Below are 23,714 nucleotides of genomic sequence, written 5' to 3'. Positions count from 1 at the left end.
CACTAAGCACTTGAGTCCTTCATTCCTGCCTGCCAGCAGAAGATAAGAATCAAGCCCTTGAACTATTGCCTTCCTGCATGACAAGAATGGTACCTTTATTGAACTGGTATCCAACCAGCTGAGAAAGTGAATTTAATAAGTCATTACTTACTAGGCTTCTACAGGCCTTGGGGTTAGTAGGAAACAAACAGATTCAAAAACATTTGTTCAATTTCAACTTCTATTCTGTGCTCAAAGCTTAGAAGGACTAAACCATACAGACTGGTGAAGAAGTACTAAATTGTCTACTCTTTTTGACTGGTGGAACATTGGAAATCAGAACGAACTACTTTAATCTTGTCACTAAGTCTTCTCCTGCACGCACAACAAGATATAGGCTTATGAACAAAGACATAATATACAGCATTTGATAGCACTCTTTACAGACAGCAGCTCATGTCCACAAGTCAAGATTTTTCTCATAAACATATCCACAGTTTTGCCTAATCTAATTTATTAGTGAAGTGAATCAATTTAGTAAAGGCATAGGGCACTACAAACATCTCAGACATTCCAGTTCAGTAAAGATGAAATGTTTTGGAGAAGTCATCTTTCCATCCACCTTTTCTGTGATGATTTTAAATACACAATTCATAATGATCTCTACCCTTTATCACTTAAAAATCAATCTTTTCAAATGTTCAATACAGGCATGGTTTTGCTCTATTACCTTATTGCTTAGGAGATCTGTGGAACTTAACTGCAAAAGTACAGGCAATATAAATCAGTATTTAAATTATATATTACATGTTTATTATGGGTGCAAATTTTTTAAATTTACATTTTATGAAAATTCAGAGTATTTACAATTTCTGAAAGATAAAGTTGTATGCTCTAATTTACAGTCTAATGTAGTAACAATTCATAAAAATTCAGATCCTTTAGAGTTGTGTTTACAAATTAATTTTCTTAGGAGGCAGCTACAAGGGATATTGCTGTATACACAAGCAAGAACCAGCTTGCTACATACTTTTTTTTCTTTTTATTTGAAATCAGATAGCTACACGTACTTTTTACATTGTTTTTGAGTTTCTTTACAAAATGTCTATATAAACTTGTATGGCTTCAAAATTGTAACCTGCACCCAATGCAAATGTATGAAAAACATCTGAATGAAGGCTAGTTTAAAAGTGCTGAAACATTAACTACTTCATTTAACTTAGAAATTAATGTAATACTTGATTTAAAATAGCAATAATAGGTTTGGGTTTTCATTAATAAAATATTGTTGTGTCAATCAGTTTGATTGTAAAGCAGGTTACAATTAAAATTCCAATAAAAAACTACCATCTTATGAGTTGTAAATTTATCATCAATAAGATTAGCAAAATATAGGGGCCAAATATACTCTTCCAATCAAATCTACAGTACACTATGTTCTTAGTACTAACAATGAAACACTCACTGGCAAAAGTGTCTAGTGTACATGACAATTTCTGCAGCTTCTACAAAGGCATACTTTCTTCTAAAGCTTTAGCAGTCCAATTCATTACTGGCTTTGCATGAATTAACTCAAGCATGTTTTACTGTTTTAAAAGAGAATTTGAAATAGATGCTGGTATGCTAAATGTTCATTTGAAATTGCCATATGCAGGTTATTGAATTATTTTGCCCCAATGCTTACGATTTCAACATTACAAAAAAAACAACTTGGTAATACAAATACATAGAAAATTTTCTAAATTAGTGACTAGCTTTAAAAAATTGTTACTGATGTGTCACATCCCCATGCTTAGGCTGTAGCAAGCAAATTAGATTACTATACAAATATTAAAATTGGTAGTTTTACAAAAAAATGAACACGACAGGATTTGTCATCCTGAAGCCATAAAAATATCCTTTAAAAATGCCTCCTGAAGTACTATGTGTACATTCATATCACATCCCCAAAAGCACTCATAGTCTGAAGAATTATAGCCAAAGCAAAGAGTAATGCTGTTTGCTTTTAGAAGTCTGTTTTTCCTATCTTCACTGATTTTTCAGATTCTCCTCTTTGGTGATATTAAAATTACTTAAGGAAAAAGTTACTGAGTCCTGCATGATGCAGCTCCCTTTATTAAAGCCACATTTAATTGCAATTATTCCTCGAGGAAGTTAATTCGATGTTTTAAATTTCTTTTGAAACAAGCTACAGTTTTTGCAAACCTGCCTTCTAAATAAATTGCAGTGAAAAGAATTTTTATAAAGTTGGTTATATAATACAAACACCATGCTTTCTTGACAAAGAGCCAAACTTTGAAAAAGGAAGTGAGGCACATGAGTATCAAATTGGATAGGCACAGGCTTTTTTGAAAGGCACAAATGTTACGCAATTAATATAAAAATAAATTAAATCTACTGCATTAACTCAAACAATCACAAGGCCCAAAAATTTTTACTAACTGCAGAAGTAAATCTCTGCTGTGTTTTGCAATTTGTAGGACATTGCACTTAGTTTAAAAAAAAAAGAAAAAAAAAAAACAAAAGAAAGAACTTAAATTTTAATAATGATCCATGGGCATCAAGTTACTTTTATGCATCTCTAACTCAGCTGGCCTTGTGGTATGAATGGGAAGAAGAACTACATGAGACTTTAGCCTCTGCTATCTTTATAAACTGTCAATTAAAGGCTGGCAAATAAAGAATCTGAAAAATGAGTATTACTTATGAAAAGCTCAAATATTTCTTACTAGCTCTCCTACGTTTTAGGTTTAAGGTTTACAGTACAACATAAAATTTCATACTTCCATTACAACTGTGGATTCCTATTTTGACTTCATCTATATAAAGTTATTAATTTTTCAACAAATTTTCCCAAGTATTGTAGTTGATCATTTACAGACAGTGTTGAAGTTAACTTCAGTGCTATTGTAAAGTAATAAAAAGTTTTCAAAATGACTCTTAAAAGTGCATTTACTTTCTGTAGTTTAGCCTCAAAGTAGGTCAATCTTTTGGAAAAATTAACGCATGTTAAAATAGTGTTTGAAAAGTAGAGAGGGCAGAGTGTGTTTCTTGCACTCCTGATCCGACGACTTTCACAGGTACATCAACAGTCTGCCATATACCGTCCTGAAAAAGAAAGGTAAGTTTTTGCAGTCAGTACATATACCAGATTTTGTCAATATTTTCCTTGGAGCAGTCTGGATAAGTATGAAAAATCAAATGGACTTGTCAGAAAGGTTTCAATGAAGAGTAATGATTTATACATCACTCATTTAACAGTTTCATATTTTAGAATTTAATACTAAGGAATATACAGCGTTAATTTGAATATATAAGCGTGTCAATGTCTTACCAGTGGCAAATCTCTTCTTAAGAAGGGAAAGCCGATAGCCAGTGCCTACAAGTTCCACATCTGCTCCTGAAAGGGTGCTTCCTTCACTGATGAATTGCACTGCAAGTGTTGCTGGTTTACTGGGCCCCCCTGAAAGCTCAAATTTTGCCCTGAGGGATCCAGAACCTATAAAAACAACAAAACGGAGAAGCTGATTGTTTTGCAAAAACAAAATGATCTCCAAATTTTTAGCAGTAAGAAGTGAAACTAATATGGTGACCTTTGAGATCTATCCCCAGTGGAAGTACTACATACACTTTCAGGAGAGGTAAGAGTACAAGTCTGTTTCCTCCAACAGTCTGTTTAAGACAATGACCAGTGAATGATTTAAAGAGAAACAATATAATTTCCGTACAATTATCCAAAATGTTGGTATCAGCCTGGTAATCACTTCATACATATCCGATTGGTCCCTTTTATCATTTATGCTTGCTGGTCTCCAAGTACTTACTACCATCTATCTTGTGGTAGATGGTACCTGATTGATAGATAGGAGATAATACCTGCTTTTCACTAGCAGATTTGAAATTGCATCAGAACACTTAAGAGTTGTCATGATCTCTCTGGATGAAAGCACATGAACAAAAACATTGGAAGAAATGCAGTTCTACAGTAATGTACCCAGAGGAACGAAATTACTATGTTTCCATTAAAGACAAGCTCCGATTAAAAACTTCTCACAAATTTCAGTTGATTTTTTCAGAGACAGTGGTGAAGTGGCATCACTCTAATTCTATTGTAAAGCAATAATTGTTCAAAATTACTTTAAGTACATTTCTGTAGGCAATGAAATGCATTTTCCAAATCCCCACATTTCTACTAATGTCTAGTTTTAAAACAGGTCTTTTCTTGTTCTTGCAAAGTGCCTGGGAAAATAAGATTTAAATTAAAACTAATGGAATAATTTTACTTTAAAACAACTTGCTATTCCTATCAATAAGAACTGCTAAATGACAAGGGAAGTTAGTAACTGACATGCTACTGAGGTAAAAGCAGGAACTAAAAGATATTGTTTCACACGGTGGCTTGTTATTGATAAATTTAGCCTAAGATCAATTTCATTTCTTCAGTAGGTCTGTCTTATTTCTGTAAACTGGAAGTTCTTTCTACTCTAAGTATGGAAACTTGTATATTCAAGTGCTTTGAAAATTTGTTCTGTGTTTTATCTCTCTCCAACTGACAGATCACATAATGTGTTGGACCATAAACTGCTCTCCCCCACCCGCCATGCCCCCCAAAAATTTTATCCTGCCTTTTTCACCAGGAAAAAAGACTTGAAGACACTTCTCCTGACCTTGGTGGTGTTCATGCAACTTCTCTCTTCACTTCTCTAAGTGTAAGATCAGCAGAGTATTATTTTCTCCTGAACTGAGAGTACTATATGTGTTTATACTCAATGAAAAGGGGAGGAAAAGATGGTAGGAAGAGAAGGAATACAGCAGAAACAGTGGGATACGTGCAAGTCTGCAAGTGTGCAAGTCAACACATAAGATGCAAACTGGACCACTAGCAGCCAATTCTGTGCTGCTCTGCAGGTGTACAGTTCCTCTTCATCTGGCTGCATTTGTGTTTCAGTATGATTTTTTCTTTTAAAAGAAGCTACAGAGTTTGGAAAAGGGAAAAAAACCCAAACTAACCAGAAGTCTAATCCAATGTAGTGGAAGATAAATAGCAAAGAACTGTGAAGTTAGTGAAGGACAAAGTACATCAGACTAGAGTAATCACCTGTGTTCAATAAAATTCTCTCTGATTTTGTTTGAATGATAACCACAACTTTGCAACCTTTGCAGGAATAGAAGTTGTCTTTTTTTATGCTTGTGGTTTCTGTATAAAACCAGTCATATTTATAGGCAAACCTGTGATTTCACAATCCCCTTCACTAAATTCTTAATAGGGCTAAAGGAGTTTCCTTTACATTAGCAGTTTATTTCTCCACAGAGGCTTTGAGGATGAGATACTTTGTCTGCAGCACTACTTCAGAAAAATATTGCACCTGCAGAGACAGCAGGAGTCATGACATCAACTACAGCTCAGAGAAAGGCACTGGGCAGAGGACAACTATTGGTACCTTAAGCAATATTGTATAAATTAACACTCTGAGAAGATGTACATAGATTAAGTTTTTTCCTGGATTCTTATGGTCAAAACCAAGACTCAAAATGTTTGTCAAGAATAATATATCTAAGCTCAGAACTCTTGGGTTTTTGTTGTTTTTTTTTAACCCCTAGTTCTTCTGCTTACCTCCTTCTAATGTATTTAAATTATCTATGTGCAGATGTGCAGAAAGACACAGATATTAAACCTATTTTCATCTGAGTAAGTGCTCACTTCCAAATAGCATGAGTGCAATAATTTCCTATCCCATCTAAACTCTATTTTAGAACTACTAACTGATTTCAGGGTACTTAATAATTTTCCCTTGTATAGCTAATAATTAAACTTATATTTTGACATCTCACTCATAATGGAATCTCTCAGAAGGCAATTAATTAAGAAGAAGGTGAACTAGTAAACAGGATACAGCATGAGAAAACATGTAAAAAGGAATCAGAGGGCATAGAGGCTAAAATGATCACCTGTTTACTGTAAAAAAAAAAAAATTGTACAAAAAAGCAAAACAAAAGAGTTCAACTTGCCTCCATTCTCAGACTTCTCTGAAATGCTAGATATTTTCCAACATGCTTTCATCTGTTCTGCATTCCTGCAAGAGAATAGTAGGTTAGTTATAAGCACTGGTTTTGGAACTTTTTTCCCCTTGATTTACACTGGTATATTACAGACATCTGTAAACGGAAGTCTATAAAAGTATTTGCACATTTTAGAGTAAGTCTGTGGAAAACTACAGGAGCAAAACAGGAAAAGAGTAAAAGAAGGGTGTGTCTGCATCACTCCAGAGCAGTGAGCTCAGACCACACTCCCTTACACATTTTATACAATTTTTTTTACACATTTAACACTGTCCTGTGTCCCCACTATGGCTCCAAAACTCAATCTTAAACCTCTCTGCAGCCTTAAAGGGTATGTTACTCTGGAAGTAGTCTGGAAGCTGTGCCTTGATTTTCCACTTCGTGGTGGTGGTAGAATGGGGAGCAATGTTGATTGTTCTCCCCTAAGTGAGTCCTGAGAGTATGAATTTTATTCAATTTCCATTCTAGTAAAACTAATTGGCATCAGTGACACTCTGCTTAAGCTAAGTTCAAGCACTGTAAAGAGGCAGAAAAGGGTACCAGGAGTGTCTTAGCTGACAGGGCATTTTAACTCCTGGAGGACTTTCTAGCAGTTGCATCAAAGGAAAGTCAACAACTTAGAGCTGTGAGCAGCATGAGGTGCTGATAGGTTTGAAATTGTTCTTGGCATTGATGTAGCATGACTGAAATACTCACAGAAGTAGCACATATGGTAGCATTTATTCACAGAAAGTCACACTATAAAGCACTTTTCTTTCCTAAAAAAAGACCAAATCCCCACATCCAAATTCCACTAGATGGAACAGGTAGTACACCACAAATACTATACCTGCCTGGGACATAACTGAATCTTTTTTTTTTCCTTTGGTCAGCTTGCCAGGCTTAAAATCCTGAGTCTTGGAAGCTGCCTAGGTGAACCCACTAATGCAACTCTCCCTAAGCCTTCCCAGCTATAACATGGAGTGTTTTGGGTGGGTGTTCCTGCTTTCACTCTGGCTTCATTACAGAGGGATTACATTCCCTTTGTGGAAGAAGCCTGGGCAGGGAGACTGGCTTCACCACAGGGTAGTTGTGTTGTTCAGATAGGATACTGAATATGTTCTTGTTCAGAATAAGCTTAAGATTTGGTTAAAAGTACTGTTTCCTTGAAATACGAAGACAGGAAGTATTCAGTCCCATAAGGATTTTTTTTTTCCCCACTTAAAATTATACTCTATTACTACATTGTCCAATAAACACCTGTATTGCCTCCAGAAAAAACAGAATCTTCCCAATAAATGCATCATGCTTTTATGGAACCTAACTTCCATAAGTTAGTTATGGAACTAACTTCCTTCAACTTGGTGTTCTTTGCCTTCTTCATGTTAAAAGACCATTTTGGGAATAAACAGTCTAGGATTTATGTTCCAGCTGGGCAAGTATGTACATGCTGCACAGGCACAGTGACTGAATTCTGCTCGCCTTTTGCTCCAGGGCTGTACTACTACTCTCTGCTTGTTTCCACAAATTTGTAACATAATTTCCTGCTATCTGTGTCACACTTTGAAGTGCTAGTGTAAATGCAGGCTCAGAAGTTGGTGGCAGGTAGCTGCTAGTCTAATATCATCTGCATGACGCTTGAACTGAGAGACAGTGCTACCTGGCTTATGGAGAGCTCCTAAGTTACTCAGCTGCAGAGTTTGTTTTGAAACTATTTCCATTAGAAGCTAATTTTTAAGTTGGAACAATCAGGAAATCTTTTTAAAAACTGACTTTCTGCTGCTTTTTCTATATAATTTCCTTATAAGAATACATTGTTACACACACAGAAAAAAATGTTTTTTAACCATTCCAAATTACTCTATTACAATTGTCTATTCTATTGGACAAAAGTAAGCAAACTTTGGAAAATTCATAAAGACCTGTACTATTACACAGTTGGGAGGGGTACTCACAGACTGTTTCAGTTTATGTGAATTGGGTGTACGTGATCTGTTTTAGACCACAAAATATCTAGACATCTGATACTACACATTTGCTATTTCTTCCTGTGAAATTTTTCAGGCTATAACACTAAAGAATACACTAAAATTAATCTGAAAAAAAATACTGAAAATAATTAATATTACCATTTTGCAGGTGGAAGTGACTGCATGTTTATTACTCCTCCATCTACTGGTACCACAACCTGGACACTGGACAGCATACTAGGCACATTCATAGACTCTGGATTATATTTATAATCCACTCTCACTTCAGTAGTGCTAGCATCACATTTCCAGTAAGTTGCAAGGTTCAAAGGAGTGGACTGTATGCCATTTGAAGATACCTGTAAAAGAATAAACCATTGAAAACAACTTCATTAAAATATCCACCTTTTGCACCGAATTAGGGGATGATGGTAATTAATATAAGTCTCAGTGCTGACAAAATATCAAGCGAACACTTGACCCCTGAGCCCTTAATCATGGAATTTTGAAGACTGTTGCCTAAAGGAATTTCTGTTATTTTAAATTAAAACACTTGAAAAGGTTTAAACTCCCTCTGGCCTATGAGGCTCCCTCCTGCTCCTTTATAACTTTTTGTAAGCTTTGTTTTAGTTATGTTCTGCCTTACGTAAAATGAATGCTAGCAGCAAAATGGCTTCATCCTTAACAGTTGTAGGCTGTGCCAATTCAGCCAGCACCAGAGAACAACACCTGTCATGGGACAGGCAGCCAATAGAATAGCTCTTACCTCTTCAAAGCATTATTTTCCTGCTGCAGGCAGGTTGAATATTGCTTCTGTAGCTGAGCTCACTCTACTATGCTGATGCATCTCAATCACTTTCTCAATCTGTATGAGGAACATCCTGTGTACTGGTGCATACTCTTGGCTTTTTTTGGCAGACTAAACCCTTTTTTATCTGTCTGGGCTTCCATGTACCAATGCCTCATTTTTACAAGAAGAATACACAGTACTCATTTCAGCAAACCAAATGTTTTTTCCTTCCATCTTTCTCAAGAATTCTCTGTGCCTAACATGCTTTTTGCAGGTTCAGTACACCAGGATTTTAAACCATACTAGGCAGATGTGATAACTACAGGTATGAACAGCTGGACTGACAGGTAATTTTCAGGGTTTTTTTGTTGTGCAGACAGTTGTCTCAGATGTTTGGACATTTCAAGGCAGGCCTAGAAGATCCCTGTTCTCCCTTTGAGGAGAGTATTTCTTGAATATTCATGAAATAACCGTATCATCTCACTGATGCACAGAAGGGCTGAAGCTGACAGAGACCTTCTGGAGGCTGTCTGGTCCAACCCAGCTCACACAGGGCCACCTCTAGCAGAATGCCTAAGCTCCAGACATCTTTTGAACATCTCCAAGAAGGGAGACTCCACTAGCCGCCCCCATCTAGGCAACCTGTGTCCAGTGCTCAGCCACTGTCATGGGAAAAGTGGTTCTGGCTGTTCAGAGGGAATAATCTCCTGTAATTCAGCATGTGTCCATTGCTTCTGATTTCTGTCACTGGGCACCAGTGAAAACAGCTTGGCTCTGTCCTCTCTGTGCCCTCTCAGGTATTTATACATATTGATGAGATTTCCCTGAATTTACCCTTTCCCAGGCTTAGGAGTCTCCACTCTCTCAGGCTTTCTTCACAGGACAGATACTGCAGTCCCACCATCACCTTCGTAGACCTTTGCTGAACTCTGTCCAGTTTCACTTTCAATGAACAGCCCAGAAGTGAACACAGCACCCCGGGTGTGGTGTCACCAGTGTTGAGGGGAAGGATCCCCTTCCTTCACTTACTAGCAATACTTTGCCTAATGAAGCTTAGGAGACCGTCTGTTGCTCTGCAGAAAGAGCACTGAGTTGTTTGGCTCATATTCAACATGGTAACCCACAGGACCCTCAGGTACTTTTCTGCCAAGATAATTTCCAGCTGGTGACTCCCCAAGTACACTTCTTGTTGAACTACATGAGGTTCCCTTCAGCCCATTTCCGCAGCCTGTTGAGGCCCCTTAGGAGGGCAAAATGACCCTCTGGTTTATCCAGAAGGTCATCCCCATTTGGTATCATCAGCAAACTTGCCAAGGGTACACTCTGTCCTATCACTCAGATCATTAATGAAGTTATTAAACTGTGAAATCAATGCCCCCTGGGGGTCAGTTCAGCTCATCTGGCCTGTTCTTCAGCTTCTCTACATGGATTCTGTGGTAGATGGTGTTGAATGGCATCCTGAAGTCTGAGCAGACAAGATCTACTGCTCTGCCCTCATCCACAGGGGCAGTCATGTCACCATAGAGGTTTGTCAACTTGGTCAAGCACGACCTATGCTCAGTAAATCCATTCTGACTACTCCTGTTCTATTACATTGTCAGAAATCAGAATGACATACATTCTCAGATAGAATCACAGAATGGTTTGGGCTGGGAAGGACATTAAGGATCATATAGTTCCAACCCACCCTCATCTTGGGCACAGACAGCTTTCACTAGACCAGGCTGCTCATAGCCCCACTTAGTCTGGCCTTGAACACCGCGAGGGATAGATGAGGCATGCACAACTCCTCTGGGCGAGTGACTCACCACCCTCTGAGTAAAGAATTTGTTTTTAATATCTAATCTAAACCTACTCTCTTTCAACTGAAAGCCAGAACCATGCATTAAAATTCATCAGTGACAACATCCAAAACTTAAGCTATTGCAAAATCAAACACAGTACAAGTACAAACTGCAAGAAGTTCCCACCAAATATCTTAAAGAGAATTTGACTTTACTGACAAATATTTAAAAAACAGCGTTCGAAGCTTGCTTGCAGAATTGGGCTGAAGCATTAGCAAGCGGAAACATGCCCTGTATCTTAGGGAATGACATGAAGCACAGCAGGAATGTCATTGTAAGTAGAGACATACCCAAAACTGGTCTAGATGAGGGATGACAGCTCACCTCCATGCCGGCAGACAAAGAATAATTCTTTTATTTTTCTGAGTATATATCATGTCTGCTGGAATTCCTTAAAAACTGCAAAAGGATGAAAGTGTTTACCTGATACTTTAAAACATCCACATTGTAATAGGATGCAGATGGATTCTGCTCTGATAATTTCTTGAGGTAGACAGTTATAGCTTGCATGTTCATCCAAAAGTCCTTAGTACTGGAGTCACTTTGTGACTGATCACTACAAAGAAAGATCATTAATTAGGAGTGAAATATTACACCACTCATTCAAGAATACAAAACATTTTAACCTTTTTTTGCAAAATACACTTTTTCAGTATAGTTCACTTTGTCAGATACAGCTCTGCTAACATTTCAGTTATAAACTGTCATGTCAAAGAGTGATTAAACTTAATTTTGTATGAATTATTCTTTACATTAAGTATGAACTAACAAATGAAATTAAGTACAAAAGAATACATGCATATGGTTTGATTTATTATTTCAGCAATTAAAAAAATACAGCATTTAAAATCATTTAGCTTACAGTTCAAATAATTTCTCCAATAAATGAAACAGAAACTGCTCAGCTAAAATGGATTTCTACTAAAAATTTTCAGCTTTTCTGTTTTTTTAAAAAACAGCATATCCAAGTACAATTTCAACAATTATCCTATTAAACCAGCAACCTTTTTTTCCTACAAATTCTTCCAAGCATGCTGCCACACGTCTGAGAAGTAGTTATGTAAAGAACCTAATTAGTGCAATGATTCAGCTTTAAAATACACTAGTAGATGGCAAAGGAGAGTACTTGAATCTCCTGCTACTTGTTTTCCATTTAAGCCTGCTGTTCCATCATTTAGTTTTACCATCATTACTACTGTGTAAACAAATTAATTATAAAATGCATATGAAAACACAGGCACATTTACAAATTATTTTTTATGGCTCCTGTTATACTCAGCACAAGTTTTAAGTCCAGTAATCACTGAAGTTTTTTATAGCAGCAGGGGAGAGAACTAAGCTGAACAAGATTAATTCAGAAAATTAAATTATTTGTAATTAAATCAATCAGACTGCAAAGAATTCTGATTTACATAGACAACAACTCATATTTTACAAATTACGTAGCTTATGTTAAAAAAGATACAAAACCTGTACACAAGTTGGGCATTTGGAAGAATCTGCTCTAGTTTGCTTGTGTTTTTCACCCGGAAGCAGAGCACAGCAGGAGATGGGTTGCTGGTGAAGACTTTAATAATCCCACTTGGGAATGATATTGTCATATCACCAGTAATTTTCACAATACATCTAGGAGAGAATAAAAAAATCAGCTTCATTGCAACTCATTAAGTGCCTAGTTCTAATACCAATTTTAAAGCAACCACTCTAATTTCACAATCTTATGAACTGATTTAAAACCAGAAAATTAAGTCTCAAATGAGGTTAATGTAACCATCTACTGTCACTTTCAGCTTGGTAGTAAGATGAAATGAGAAAGAAAAAATTTAACTGCTTAAGCATACAGTAGTCTTGGATATTTTTCAAGCTTTGAAAATATGGCACAGCTCTGCCTAGGCAAGGCCTAAGTAGCATAGCAATGGATGTGACAGGGAATGAAGTGCTTTCAGCTGCACAAAATTACATGTAACATCTACTTCACAATGATAAAAGTACTTGTCATTCTCAGCGCTCTCACTGAACATATTTTTGTAAAGCAGGTATACGTGAACTCCTGGCACTACAGAACAATAACCCACTGTTGTCCTTTATACCCAGGGAAAAAAAAACCCCTTTGAATTCCTTAAATTCCCCTTCCAATGCATACTCATTCCCCTTCCCCAGTATGAAAAGTAGACCCAGTGTCTTTTCTTACTGCAGCTCCATACATTCAACACAATTTGCTATTTAACTAACTTTGTGGGATCTGCTCCTTTAAAGTAGGCGTTAACAGATTCAGTAAGGGCTACTGCAACAGGCAAGGTGTCCTGGTTTCCAAGGCTGACGGGACTGGGGCCACGTGAAACACCTAGAATACACACAGTGTAGAGGTTTAATGTTCAAAAAGCTTAGTAGATTTCAGAACGGTCGACTACATCTGTAATTTTCACAAGAATTTACACCAACGTCACAGCATCATCTGAGGTATTACTTGTAAAGTGTGCAGAAATACATGAACATAGTACAATCATACCACCAAAATGCTGCTCAGCAGCCTAAGAATGCAGGCACAACTATTGGTATGACACCATGTGAGCAGACACAAGGGAATACATGAGACAGAGGAACACGGCATTAAAATGGCTACCTGTGGGAGTGAAGTCAACAGACCCAAATTGACTAGAATGCTTTAAAAAAAAATCCCTACTGTATGCTTTTTGTGTGGAAAAACGCATGATAAAATGGTCACAGAAATACAAAGAATTCATTTACAGTAAAAATGAACTTTAATGAAATTCATCAATATTACCCCATATAGGTCAATTGTAGAACATTCTTTTAACTTTTTTCATCAACAAACATTGCAATTCCCAAGCAGAAATTGTTGGAGAAGTCTTCACTTATTGCTTGTGCCAACACAATTCCAATACAGAGCTATAAAAATCAACCAAGACCTCATGCTAAGGCTTTTTGAAATGCTCATATACAGTTGATGAAACAGGTTGTCATGGGATTTAATTTTTCACAAATTTTCTACACATCTGTGGAATACAAAAGACAACACTGGAAGTTTCTTCTTTTTTTCTTAGTGCAGCAGTGTAGTAGATAGCATCTTATTATGTTTTTTTTACCATGAAGAAATTGTCTATCACATAGTATTACCTATCACTAAGGAGGTATAATCTTTATCTTTTCATAAGCAAATTGAAAAATTTCTCTTTCATACCGTAAAGCAGGGACTAAATGCTTCTGTATAATATGGCCCATAGCAAATTAAACTTATTTACTCTAAGTGGCTGTCGTTTCTGAGCTCTTTCAGAAGTTAAAAGGAAGCTGGGGCCTTGCTCTTCACAGAACACCTAATATCTCATATTAGACCTTAAATTAAGAGGTAAGTGAATTAAGTTGTGACCGATAGCAAAAGGAGCTGGTCTAATTCTGCTACCTTGTACCTCTGTCTCGTTACAATTTCTCACATAAGTGTTCATAATGCTTCTCAGCTTGAATATATTTGTGCAACACTTAGGACCCTTTCATCCAAGAGATCTAGTCAAAAGTGTTGAAAACCACAAATTATTAAATTAATTAATTAATTATTATGATTCCGGATAAAACCCACTGATTTTTTATTTTTTTTTTTTCTTCAATATGAACAATAGGTTGTTTCTCTTTATACTTTTAGACAATACATGGATCATGATTCCAAAGTTTTTTCTCTCCTTGAAAACTACCAACAAAAGCTGTGATTCCCAGTAGTCTCAGGAATCCAGACATCAATATTTCAAGAGGCAAATTTGCAATAAAATAGTGAGTTATCAATTAGTAGAAATTCTGTTTGGTGCAATACTGAACTCCAGAATTATTCTTCACTAAAATGTACACTCAGTGAATGTGGCACTAGAGTTGCTGAGCTGTTTTACTGTCTTTTTCTGACAATTTACTAAGGAACAGCAAACAACTGTAGAGCAGACAGGATTACCTTCTATACAGGTGTATCAATTATTTTTAAATCTTTTACTTAATGGCCTTATGTGCATTTTTATAGCAGTATTTCAAAAATTATGCAGAGTAATGCAAACATATTCATTATTCATATTGGTAAAAAACAAATACTGTTTGCTTGGCTGAAAAGTGAAGTTTAGTACAATAATGACATTCTTTTTGGTTTTCTTTAGGGAACATCAAAGCAAATACATATGTATATATATTTCTCTGAAACCTATTTGGGGAACTACAAATGAGATCTCTTCTCTTTGCTCTGCTCCCACTGTTCATCACCCTTTGCTTCAAAAATCTATGCATTCTCCTAGAAAATAAATAAACTGAAAAATAAATAAGTTACTATACATTCAACAAGGCCCAGGGCTGGGTCCCGCCCTTGGGTCACAACAACCCCAGGCAGCTCCACAGGCTGGGGCAGAGTGGCTGGAAAGCTGCCCACAGGAAAAGGAGCTGGGGGTGCTGGTGACAGGGACTGAACAGGAGCCAGCAGTGCCCAGGTGGCCAAGAAGGCCAAAGGCATCCTGGGCTGTGCCAGCAATGGTGTGGCCAGCAGGAGCAGGGCAGGGATTGTCCCCTGTACTCGGCACTGGTGAGGCTGCACCTCAAATGCTGTGTCAAATTTTGGGCCCCTCAATTCGAGGAAGACATTTTGGTGCTGGAGCACATCCAGGGAAGAGCAGTGGAGCAAGGGGAGGGTCTAAAAAGTAAGTCATATGAGAAACAGCTGAAGGAGCTCAGGACATTTTGCCTGGAGAAAAGGAGTGACCGGGGGGGGGGGGGGGGGGGGGGGGGGGGGGGGGGTGCATTATCACCTTCTACAACTGCATGAAAGGAGGGTGTAGCAATGCAGGGGACAGTATCTTATCCCAGGCAATCAGCAATAGGAAAAGAAGAAATGGACTCAAGCTGTGCCAGGGGACATCCAGGCTGGACAACAGCAAGAATTTCTTCACCTAGAATGGGCTGCCCAGGGAGGTGGATGAGTCACCCTGGAGGTGCTCAAGAAATGACTGGAGTGCTTAGTGCTATGGTTTAGTTGACAAGGTGGTGATTTTTCAATGGCTGGACTTGATCTTGGCAGACTTTTCCCAACTTTCATGATTCAGTCATTCTATCATATGAAACAAACATAACTGCTTGTCCTGATGCTGAAGGTCATAGTTTTGTGGCTTCGCTGCTGAGAGTACAATTCAATGCAGCAATATCCAGCTTCAGGGTTTTCTACACCTGCTGTGAGGTCTCAGATGTAAGGGAAGTAACTGCATGAAGGTATCCTCACTTCATCTCAGACTGCAGCCCAGATCACGGTTCCAGTTCTATCACCTGTGGCAGTGACGGCAAATCTGGCTTAAAAGCCCTGCCACCAGCCTCAGCCCCATCACTACTACCAGCCACTGAGCTGTGCGGACACCAGCTAGTGAGGTAACCCTGCAAATGGTTCGTTTTCACCTTCAAGGTGCAGACCAAAACTGCAGAACAAAAGATTGCATCATTGGTCATAAAAAGGGCAGATGATTAAAGCTTATCAAATGGGTTTAGTTCAGTTTAGGAACAAAGATCCTGAGAGTTTTAAAAACTTGCTATACAGCTGCCATGAAAATAAAATTTATTAAGGAAAGTACTATCTTTATTATGTCTGTCTTCTAAGACTTGTATTATAAGTAAATACAGAAACATTATTACCTACTTGTTTTAGGAGAATGGGGGTTGTGAAAGTAAAAATATATTCACTTTACTTGAAAGAAAGTAGAAATGACAAACTGAAGAAGCAAGGCCAAGTTTCAGCCTGTTTATGGAACAGGGAAGTGAAGTGTAGACAGAAGATAATATTACATAAAAGTGGTTACATCAAGTTTTGGTGATTTCAGCAACATACGACTTGTTATGTAGTTGAGATGTCAAGCAACTTGTAGGTGCCAGATATCAGAAATATCTGGAAAAACTTGTTTCAAAAGAAATACAATTTTATTAGATGTAGTATATTAGGATGATTAGTTAAGACAGAAATGTGCTTTGAGTACAATACCTGGTGGTGTCTCACAAAGCTTTTCAATTGTAGGAAGATTTCGAATCAAAAGATCATCGTCTATTACATTTAAATGAAACAAAACATTGCAAGAAAACAAAATATTTCAAGCAAAAATAGATGTTTAAAATTAATATTCAAAAATATTTTGCAAATTAAATTAAGGCTAAAGCACAAAAGAAGCACTCAATTACACATACCTTAAAGTTCACTTGGAAAAAGGTAATCAGAGTCAATTCTCCATTATTCAGAACAAATGGGGTAAGGAGAACAACTGGTTTTGCAAAAGTCAAAAGAATATGGAATGTATTGCAAACTATATTCTCATGCTCCAAAGTATTTCAGCTTTTTCCACTGCCCTTCCCATTTTCCCAAGACTATTTAATTCATAGAGTCAGTGCAGATGGCACTGGCCTTACTTATTTTTCCTAGGCCAGAATAATAACCACATCAAACCTCAGTGTCAGCACAGACCTCATTACCTCCTGCCTCACTGCACGATTTCACTCTGCCCTTTTTCCATTAACACACATGCGTATCTCCCCAGAGCTGGGGATATTGATACTTCTGCCACCAATGTTTGGTTCCTCAACACCAGAGCTGAGACTCAAGGATGTGAGCCTGGATAGACTCTGGCAACCAAAACATCAATTGTGTTTCTGTGATGCTTCTCAGCATTTGTGAAACTGGTGGACACTGAAGTGTAAGAGCTAAGGTTGGGCAGAACTTAGCAGCTTTGCTTCTGCACAGGGTGGAAACAACACCACTGCTGAACTCCCACTATTTGCTGCACAGATGCTTTTCTGAGCCTGACTGAGGAATCCTTGGCATCAATAACATTTGCAGATAATGAAATGGTAACTCAACAACTTGGTTTAACTTGTGACTAAAGACGTCATGGTGTTCAGGAATTAAACAGTTCAATACTGCTAAGTAAAAGTTAAATGTCTTAAGCCCTGCCCTTCCGAAACTAACAAAAAACCCCAACTAACTAAAAAAACCACGTCTCCTTTTGATTTATGATAATCAAATATCAAAACGGAAGGGCCTTCCTGTAAAAACAAGAGAAAACCTTCTGGAATTAGTGGCAATTCATGAAGACTAATTTCCTTTTCATCTTAATCTTTCTTGTTTAATTGTTTGTTTTGCTTTTACTGCTTAGCTTATATTCTTAACTAACTTGAAGAAAAAGATGAATTAGATTTATTTTTTGGAAACTGCAATTATGGAACAACAAAAGAACACAACAGAACTCAGTTTTGTGAACATTTGCACTCATTCCAATTTTTCAGTATCCCTAAGTATTTCTCCACCTACACAGTAACATCTTCTGAACAAATATATGATAACATATTGTACTTGATGGATATACAAGCATACCAAATAAGAATTCATGGAATGTTAATTGTGAATAATATTTTCCTAAAGAACATGCCATAACTGGATGGTGGCAATTAGATTAGACCAGTTAGATATGGTCTAATCTAATTAAATCTACTTTCCTGTGTCTCCGTGTCATTTAGGAGCAGACATTGCAAAGAATGCTGGTAAAATCCTGGAAAATCGCTTATGAAACAACAAACTCCAACAGGTGGTTCTCGCAAACAGGGCAAACTAGTGGCTGAGTTGTCCTGTTTCTCAAGTAAGATGAAATGGTTAATTAAACTTACCAACTGTAGGTGTGTTTGCTGCACTGAGGGAAGCAGAAGAGGATATAGAAGAAATGCTCTCTGCACGTGCCAAAGGAGCTGCTGGAGGTGGACTTGAGTTAGAGGTCAATGGAGGGCTGAATGGCCTAGGCTGAACAAAAGAGATCACAAGAATACAACACAAAGTAGTTTTAAAGAGATGAAAAAAATATTGTAAATAGGAAAGTTCTTATTTCATACCCAAATCAATTTCATAATGTTTCTCTCCATAGTTTAATGTTTTATCTACCCTAGTTTTTAATGTAAAACAGAGAACTTGCATTTTCCATTGGAGTAAATTCCATTATCTTGTACATTATAGTTTTTTTGACAGACTAGTCAAGTCTAATATATTTGATTATAAAAGAGACTTTCAATAATAAAAAAGAACACAGTAGCAGAAACTAAGACTACAGCCCTGTGTATGTGTGGCAAACATAGATTTAGAGAGCTCAAGCAGAGCTGCTAATGAATCGGAAGTGAGAGCAGCAGAGGGCAACTAAATAGAAAATAGAACATGAGTAGACTAGTACAGGAGCAAGAAAGGAACAGGCTGTAGGACCGGGGTTTTTTCAGCCTGGAGAACAGAAGCCTAAGAAGGGAATTATTAGCAGTCTCCTACTAGGTAAAAAGGGGCATACAAAGAAGTCAGAGTCAAGTTCTTCAAAGAGATGCAAGAGCTACAGCAAAGAAATGCCAGCTGGACTTTGGGAAAAAGTCCTTTTTGCAATCTTATGGTAAAATCCTGAGACAGGCAGCCAGATTGTAAAATCTCCCACTCTGGAGAGTTTAAAAACTCAGCATGTGCCTGAACAACTTGACACAATTTTGAAATCAGCCCTTTTTCGAGCAGGTTGGCCTAGAGAACTTAAAAGTCACTTCCACTCTAATCTCTGGATGGTTTTAGGATACACTTAACTGTTAAGGTATTTAACTAATGATCGTGCTGGGATTAACCTATCTGAAAGGTACTGAGACCCCTGAAGCAGCATTTTGGCAGGATAACTGTAGAATCCCAGAAGATAAAGGGCTAATGTGTATGTCTGAAACACTGATAGCTGCACACTGTGGGACCAACCAAGGACTGTTGGTAACAACAGACCAAGACTGTTGCTAATGATCAAGGACTGCTGGTAATAACCACAGATTGTTGTTAATAACCAAGGACTGTTGGTACTAACAGCTGAGGTCTGCTGATAATAACCAAGGATTGTTGGTAATAACAAACTGAAAAATAAAAAGGTGTGACTGGAGAAGGGCCTATGCAGTGATAGGCAGCATTTTTCCATGACAAACATACTGTTTTGGCTCCTGCAGATAAGCACAAGTACAGCTCAAGTACAGGAATGAGGCAGAGAAGTGGGCATGGACTCTAGGGGGGCATCGAGACCACCCAGGACCCCTAAAGCCCTCTGACTGAATTCCAGAAAGGTCTGAAGGAATGAACTGTGCATGATAACTAATTTGCATAGAAAATAGAAAACGTAGCTCCAGGGTGGGGAAAACCTGTCTATAACAAGGTACTCCCAATAAGCCTAGGTGATACCTCCAGGACACTCCATAAGCTGAACTGACACTGAAACCAGGACTGGTGATCTCTTTTCATCCCTTCCACTCTCTCTCTTCCTGATTATTTCATATGTTCCTTTGTCTCTTCCTTTTTTTATTCTACCTCATTATCCAGAACCCACCGTCATGTGCATATATAGTAGTCAGGGACTAACACACCAATTACCATGCCAAGTGCATAATTTAATAATAAAGCTTTGTGAGTTTTGTAGACCCTCTGACTTTAGTCATTCCTTTCAACCACTAGCATTTGTGAATCTTGGGTGTTCCTTCCCCCTAAGGGTGGGATGTCAGAGTAACTTCCCCCCCCTTTTATTGCACTTGTTGATTTTGATAGCAACTCCTTGTAAAAGGACTTAACATACTATGAAGACAACTGACAACCTTCTCCTTGTATCCAGATAATAGTAAATTTCAAAAGCAACAGTATGAAATGAATGTAGTTTTGTTCAGGATCCTACTTTATAGCAGAACAGTACGAGATAAATTCTTCTATTTGATTATGATGACATGAAGAACAGATTCCTTGGGCTAAGAGCAATTACTACAATTCTGTATTGGAAAGAGAAAAGAATTTCAAAATGAACTCTGACCTGATCCTACAGGAAAACAAAACAGTTTGAAAATATTTTGTCAGTTTTGTCAAAGCATAAGATGAGAATTTTGTTTGTACCAAGAATATGGTGAAAATATCTTCCTACTTTAAAAGATAAAAAGAGGATTTTACCACAAGAACATTTTTTCAAGTCAGGAAGTCAAGTGAAAACTGCAGAATACTAATATTTACAGAGGAAATTAGGCATGGCCTAGTCTGATAGGCTGCTTGGTTTCTTGCATTCTTTACCACATTCCTCATCAGAATGATAAGGTGAACCTGCACTGCAGGCACACGCAGACAGTGCACAACCTCTCACTATCCTCATGGGCAACCGCTGTGATCTAACACCTCCCTTCTCCACAAACCAGCACCAAGTGCAAGGAGAAGTCATAACAGGGCTACTTCTGTCAACATACAACTGAAAAAACCATCACTCATTTCCCAAAGCTTTGGTGATATCCCTAAACTGAGAGAGGTTTGTAAATAACTTCACTAGTATTTTGCATTTTGAAAATTTCAATCTTATGCATGCACCATCTTTCATTATCAAATTACTGATTTGCTTAATTAAAAACGCTCACCTGATGCAAAAATTATGGTTTGGACCTTTGTACTTGCACTAATAATTATTTGTTGTCACAAGATAGTTATCACAAACTATTACCATGCCTATTTGGCAATGTTGAAAATCTGCTTATGTGATTCCCTGAACATTGGCTAGAAAGTAACTCCACTGTAACAGTGTAAATGAATGGCGTATCTAAAATCAAGTCAAAATGACAAAAAAACCAAAACCAAAACCAACCAAATAAAATCAATACATACTATTTCATTAATCCCACTAAGTTTCCCAGCAGACAGCTTTGGTCTTGAAGCAGGCCTTGGAGGGGGTACAATGGTGCCCACAGAAAGAGGGGTGGTGGGCCTTGCTGAAAGAAAGCAAAGTTAAGAAAATATTAGAAAGATCACACTGAACATAAATAATTACTTACTTGAGTAGAATATCTGGAAGTGATGTTTCTACTAGAGGTTCCTACTGTACAAGTGCCATTAAAAGTTACCACAAATCATAAATGCCTTTGAAATAGTGCCATATGATACCCTGAAAAGTGCATCTAAAAATACCATCATGGGCTCTCTCATTACTCTCAAGTGATTTTATACCAGCCAATCTTGGAAACTTGTATGTAAAAAGAATTGGTTTTGCAAATGCAATTACTTAATCTTTGAGATCTCACTGCTGTCTGACATCCCACAGAAACACGTTCCCATTTCTAGAAAAGCAACACTGCATAGTTAAGAGAAAGCAATGCCTTTAAATGAATTATTTGATTTTTCTTTTTATTTCAAGCTGAATATTTACTTCACTGTTCCAACTGGTATTAACAAGCAGTTTAGTACATGCTAAGTAAGAAGATGAGTTAATTTTAACATCAGTTGAGCAATAATAACAAAAAGAAAAAAGAATCCAAAGCTTGCTTTTTGGAGTCAGTTATTAGCAAAAGAGCAATACAGAATGCATGCTTGGCATACCCTTATTTGTATGAGCACAAGAAGACACTAAACTATAGTCCAGTAGTGCTGAAGATGATGCAGAAGATATTTCAGTAGCAGCAGTGCCAGTTTCTTCAATGAATAATTGTTCATGGCATATAGAGTTATTGAAAAGGTCACTTTGATCCTCAGAAGCACAGCTGTTGGAAGAATTCCCAAGCAAAGCAGAAGAGGCAAGGCAGGCATTTTCAGTTTTAAAATGCAATCTTTGGGGCTCCTTCTTGTCTGTGCTTGTGTGTCTAATTGTAAGAAGTTCATCAGCAAAGGATATCCACTGACTTTGAGACCGTGAAAAACAGGATAAAGTACTGGTACTCCCTGATGGCGCTGCTGCAACACCAGATTTGCACAAAGTGCTAATGGTAAAGCCTGGTGAGGATGGGCTTGTAGACCCAGAATCTGTCTGGTGTCCAAGCAAAGACTGAGATATTCTACACCCAGGCAAATCAGTGGTAGATGAGGAGGAGCTCCTATTGTGCTCTGTTAGGGTAGCTGAAGGAAAAGGGAAGAATTGAAACTAGGACTGACAATGAGAAGACAAAAATTTCAATATTCAAAAAAAGTATTCAATATCCGCAGAACAAGGATTACTAGCCAGCATGAAAAACAATTGCTCTACTAAGATAACCCCCCCAACTCACAAACAGAAGAAAGAAAAAGCCAGTTACATATCATATGTACTTCATTCATACAGACAACCATGTCACTTTCTGGTTTTTAGTACAATTTAAAAAAAAAAATTGTGTATACCTCCACTTAAGGCTCTATTTCTCACAACTTCCCTTATTCCTCTGACTTCCTACCTGTTGTAATTTAATTTTTTCTCATCTTTTTCTTTCCCTTCTTGCATTCTTCTCAATTTTTGGTTCCTCTCCACAGCATTTTCATTTCCTTCAAAGTTATTTAATCAAACCTATCCTGTTCCTTCCAAAGACTTTGATCCTCTTAGTCTTAACACTTCTAATAGGAAGGTCCGACAGATTTGGCTTTCAGGTGAATGAAGACAATGGTGTCACAAGATTCAGTCTGATTGCTATTCTGTCTGTATCAATTTGTGTCTAGTGAGCAACAATATGGATGAGGAGGCATCATCCACCTCAGGTTTTTGGGTTTTTTTCCCCTCTCTCATCCTACAGTCTTCTGGTGGCTGAAAAAGGACTTTTCCACAAGTATTCCCTGCACTTGCTGTTGCCTGTTGCTCTAGATGACTATAGAAGCAGAAAATGCAAGGTTAGTCAATTCTCAATATCTTGCAGATTGGCAGAGCTAGAAGCAACAGCAGTGACAACCAAAATCAAAAAGCAAGAGAACAACATTTATTTTAATCAAAAGTACAGTTATCCTCTCTAAAGTGTTCCTTCTGCCATAAACAAATGCATTCTCTAAGACCACCTAAACATTAAGAATTTTAACACACCTTTCCCTTACTAGCAGATATTTTAACTATCATTCAACGGCTTTAAAAATACTACTATAAATCCGATTTTAAAACTATGTGGAGATGTTAAGAACTATTTTAAATATATATATGGATGAAAATAAGTAAGACAACTAATAGAAACATTTTTAAAATATCAAGAGCTAGCTTTAAAAGTGTCTGTTGTGTTTGTTCAAGATAACAAAGTTATCTTAAGCTTCTAATAAAGTGGGATTATTCATGGGTGACTAAAAATTACTTC

At 37.4% G+C, this 23,714-nt stretch overlaps 1 protein-coding gene across 2 annotated transcripts in view; it reads right to left on the bottom strand.

Annotated features, from left to right (window-relative positions):
* Window positions 1-236: 236 nt before the first annotated feature.
* Window positions 237-23,714, bottom strand: part of FCHO2 (FCH and mu domain containing endocytic adaptor 2) — an 84,151-nt gene continuing 60,673 nt past the window's right edge. Inside the window, exons 17-26 of one of the 2 annotated variants that reach the window (XM_058424044.1) lie at window positions 22,015-22,527; window positions 21,307-21,410; window positions 18,297-18,426; window positions 12,855-12,966; window positions 12,093-12,248; window positions 11,046-11,178; window positions 8,148-8,347; window positions 5,989-6,053; window positions 3,314-3,478; window positions 237-3,087 (exon numbers count right to left, since the gene is read on the bottom strand). In XM_058424044.1, the coding sequence (XP_058280027.1) occupies window positions 3,065-3,087; window positions 3,314-3,478; window positions 5,989-6,053; window positions 8,148-8,347; window positions 11,046-11,178; window positions 12,093-12,248; window positions 12,855-12,966; window positions 18,297-18,426; window positions 21,307-21,410; window positions 22,015-22,527 (1,601 nt within the window). In that variant the 3' untranslated portion in view covers window positions 237-3,064. The remainder of the gene's footprint in view (window positions 3,088-3,313; window positions 3,479-5,988; window positions 6,054-8,147; window positions 8,348-11,045; window positions 11,179-12,092; window positions 12,249-12,854; window positions 12,967-18,296; window positions 18,427-21,306; window positions 21,411-22,014; window positions 22,528-23,714) is intronic. The other variant, XM_040089663.2, reaches the window with a different exon arrangement.

This window comes from Hirundo rustica, chromosome Z (assembly GCF_015227805.2).
Source record: "Hirundo rustica isolate bHirRus1 chromosome Z, bHirRus1.pri.v3, whole genome shotgun sequence".
NCBI lineage: Eukaryota > Metazoa > Chordata > Aves > Passeriformes > Hirundinidae > Hirundo > Hirundo rustica.
Note: the sequence above shows the minus strand (reverse complement) of the source record. Positions and strands in the feature narration are given on the sequence as shown.